The following is a 3028-nucleotide window of genomic DNA, read 5'->3' as shown; positions in this document are numbered from 1 at the left end:
TGAAGAGGGACTCAGCTCCAGGAGGCAGGGGGAGGGCAGGGGCTCTCCTCTGACTGTCCTGACCCCACCAGCCAGACCCCATGTGCGAGCTGCAAGATCAGCATCCAGCAGCAGTCAGCTAGTGCCAAGAACCCCCCGTGGCCTTCGTCCCCTCTGAGCTGTGGCTGAGTGACCTCAGTGTACAGACCACTCACAGAGGGTGGCTGCCAGCCCTTGGTTCTCCCACCATCCTGGGGGCCCGTCAACATTCCTGCCAGACGGCACCCACCCGGGAGGGCCCAGCAACACCCCTGAGACACAGGACCTCAAGCCAACAGGCCATGTGGGGAGGAGAGACTGGGGATGTGAACAAACCCAGGGCGGGGACGGTGGCAAGGACGCAGCTTCGGCCCCACTGCCCTCACCTGCATCTTCATGCCGTCGAGGCCCAGCCTACAAGGAGGGGGAGAATGACCTGGGTCAGGGAGCACAGGCAGTGCCAGACATCAGGGGCCCAGAGTCCACGTCTGGAGAGTAACCCACCCGAGCAGCACGGGACACACAAGGAGGCTCCCCCATACCCAGCATGCGGAGGGTCCAGTGGAGAAGAGGCCACCCTGGAATGCAGACTGAGGGACACACAGGCTGTGCCCACCCTCCCCCAGACAGGCCAGCACTCAGCTCTTGGCTTCACCTCCCGCACACTCACCAGAGGTAGTCAGGAATCCTGGACACGTGCTCCTGGAAGACAGCAGAGGCTGGCCCGTCTACATGCCAGCGCACGAGCATGTTGATGGTTTTCGAGATCTGCAGGAGACAGCCTGGTCAGGGCCCTGCCCCACACCCACCGGGTTCCTGGGCTTGAGGGCTGCGGCCCCAGCACAGCCTTGTTGCAGGCGAGGCCACTGCTCTGACCACTTTCCCAAGCACTCTCTGCTTCCAGGCCCTGAGATAAAAAAAACCAGGCTGCAGCGAGTAGCCAAGGCAGGTGTGCCTGGAGGGAGGGGGCACTGCAGCAGGGAAAAGACAGGGTGACCCACAGAGGGGATGCAAGCCAGCCAGTGGGTGAGCAGGACTGCCACGAGGTGACAGACAAGGCAGGGACCCTACGTGGGTGCCTGGGTGTGGGGTGTCCTGAGCTGTTCGAGATAACTCAGGACCAAGGGCAGAGCTGTCTGTGGGGCATGGGAGAGAATTGGGAGTGAGACCAGTGAGCCAGGGCCTGTTGCTCAAAGCAGAAGTTCTAGAGACCCAACCCTTCCACCCGAGAGGTCACAAATCAAGGTCTAACTTGTTTATGCAGCACTAAGAGCCCACACAGAATCGCCCAATGTTGAAAGGGCCGTTCAGTGGAGCAGTGGTGGTTTACGGCCCCAGGTACCATGTGGCCCAGCAAACACCTGCCAGCAGGGTCAGGGATGTGGCTCACACGGTGGCCCCGTGGGGGTCCTAGCATGGAGGTCACAGCCTGCTCCTGGTTCACACAACTCTGCCTCCTGTACCCGTTGCCCTAAGGCTGCAGGCCATCGACTGACCCTGTGATGGCCACCTGGGCACACACGCAAAGCCGGGTCAGGAGCCCAGAGGCTCTGTGAAGCGAGAGTCTAGAGCCAGCAGACTCATCAGGAGTCAGGAATGGAAACAAGCACAGGGGCCCTCCAAAGAAGAAGGAGGCCAGCAGTGGCCATCGGGGTGGGATGGGGGGAGGGGAGGAGGGGGTGGAGAATGGGGGAATAGGAGCAGCATTCTAGACACAGCAGGTCGGGGACAGTGCAGGCCAGGCCAAGGGTCCTGGGGGATCGGAGGCCACATCCCAAGGAGAGACCTCACCTGGGGGGGACCCCACCCCCAGCCCCACAGACACAGGCCCAGACACCCAGGGGGAGCGCACTGACCGGGCCGATGCTGATGCACTTGGTGAAGCGGTCATCAGCTGCGATGTGCTCATACAGCTTCTGGGTGGCCCACTGCCGCAGGCTGGGGCTGTGGTGGCGCTCGTACAAGTTGAGGATGGCTGTGGGGCGTGGTAGGGGGTCGTCAATGACAGCAGACATGGGAGGAGCGCTGGCTCCATCATAGCAGGCAGCCTCTGCCCCCACCGGCCTGCCTGGGCGGCTGTGCCGCGCCCCCGACGCCCCACCCCAGCATCCTGCAGTGAGGGAACAGCATCCTGCAGTGAGGGAACGAGTGAATGGACAAGTGGGGACGAGCAGATGGGCGGGGGGCGGGGAGCAGACAGGTGTGCGGGCAGGGAGTGGAGGGCGGGGGAGATGAATGGAAGGGCGAAGGGGAACATGCCGCTTGCTCACACAGCACCAATGGGAGGCGCTGGGCTCTGATGGATCCATGGGAGCTGGGCCTGGACGGGGCTCTGGGGACCGCCCCTTCTGTTCCACAGAGGAGACACCCCCGGCCCAAGGCCCTAGGCTCTGAATCCTCTGTCCAGGAGCCCGAATGCCAGGCAGGTCTGCTCGACATGAGCTGTGCAAGGCCGGCCCCCGTCGTCCCCACAGGACCCCAACACAGGATGGTGAGAAGGGCAGAAGGAGACCCTTTGAGGGGCAGTGTCCCTTCCTATCACTTCAGATGTCCCCCGACTCCGGGGTCCTAGCCAGCCCGGGGAGGGGGGCGCTGGGGGAATACCCACCGTATACTATGTGGAGCAGCCAGCTGTGCGGCGTGTACAGATCGTCCGGGGCCACGCTGTTCCTGTGCGCGGCCCAGTCGATGCAGCTGTAGTCCTCCAGGTAGAGCTCCTGCAGGCAGGCAGCGCCTCAGCCCAGACCTGCTGGGCCCTGGGTCCCCTGCCCCCATTCCTGCTCTGCCCCCGGGCAGACCCTGATGAGCACAGCCTCCCCAAGTCCATCCCAGGGCGCTTCGCAAGGCTCACTGGACCTATCAAACAGCATAGCCCCCCAGGCAGTCATTCAGGGACATGGGGCGGGGCTACACTCTGGGGCAGGCACGTGCGGGCAGGCTCACCTGGCGGAGGCTCTGGACCAGCGGGCCCTCCTCGGCACTCAGCCGCGTGCTGTAGCAGTAGGCCATG

General features: G+C 63.7%; 1 protein-coding gene across 1 annotated transcript in view; it reads right to left on the bottom strand.

Annotated features, from left to right (window-relative positions):
• LSS (lanosterol synthase (2,3-oxidosqualene-lanosterol cyclase)) overlaps positions 1 to 3028 on the bottom strand; it is a 28968-nt gene that overhangs the window by 19130 nt on the left and 6810 nt on the right. Inside the window, exons 8-12 of the mRNA XM_010834864.1 lie at positions 2962 to 3028; positions 2627 to 2735; positions 1875 to 1993; positions 689 to 786; positions 405 to 432 (exon numbers count right to left, since the gene is read on the bottom strand). The exon at positions 2962 to 3028 is cut by the window's right edge and continues 33 nt beyond it. Of these exons, the coding sequence (XP_010833166.1) occupies positions 405 to 432; positions 689 to 786; positions 1875 to 1993; positions 2627 to 2735; positions 2962 to 3028 (421 nt within the window). The remainder of the gene's footprint in view (positions 1 to 404; positions 433 to 688; positions 787 to 1874; positions 1994 to 2626; positions 2736 to 2961) is intronic.

Source organism: Bison bison, unplaced genomic scaffold, assembly GCF_000754665.1.
Source record: "Bison bison bison isolate TAMUID 2011002044 unplaced genomic scaffold, Bison_UMD1.0 scf7180017864037, whole genome shotgun sequence".
In the NCBI taxonomy this organism is placed as follows: domain Eukaryota; kingdom Metazoa; phylum Chordata; class Mammalia; order Artiodactyla; family Bovidae; genus Bison; species Bison bison.
Note: the sequence above shows the minus strand (reverse complement) of the source record. Positions and strands in the feature narration are given on the sequence as shown.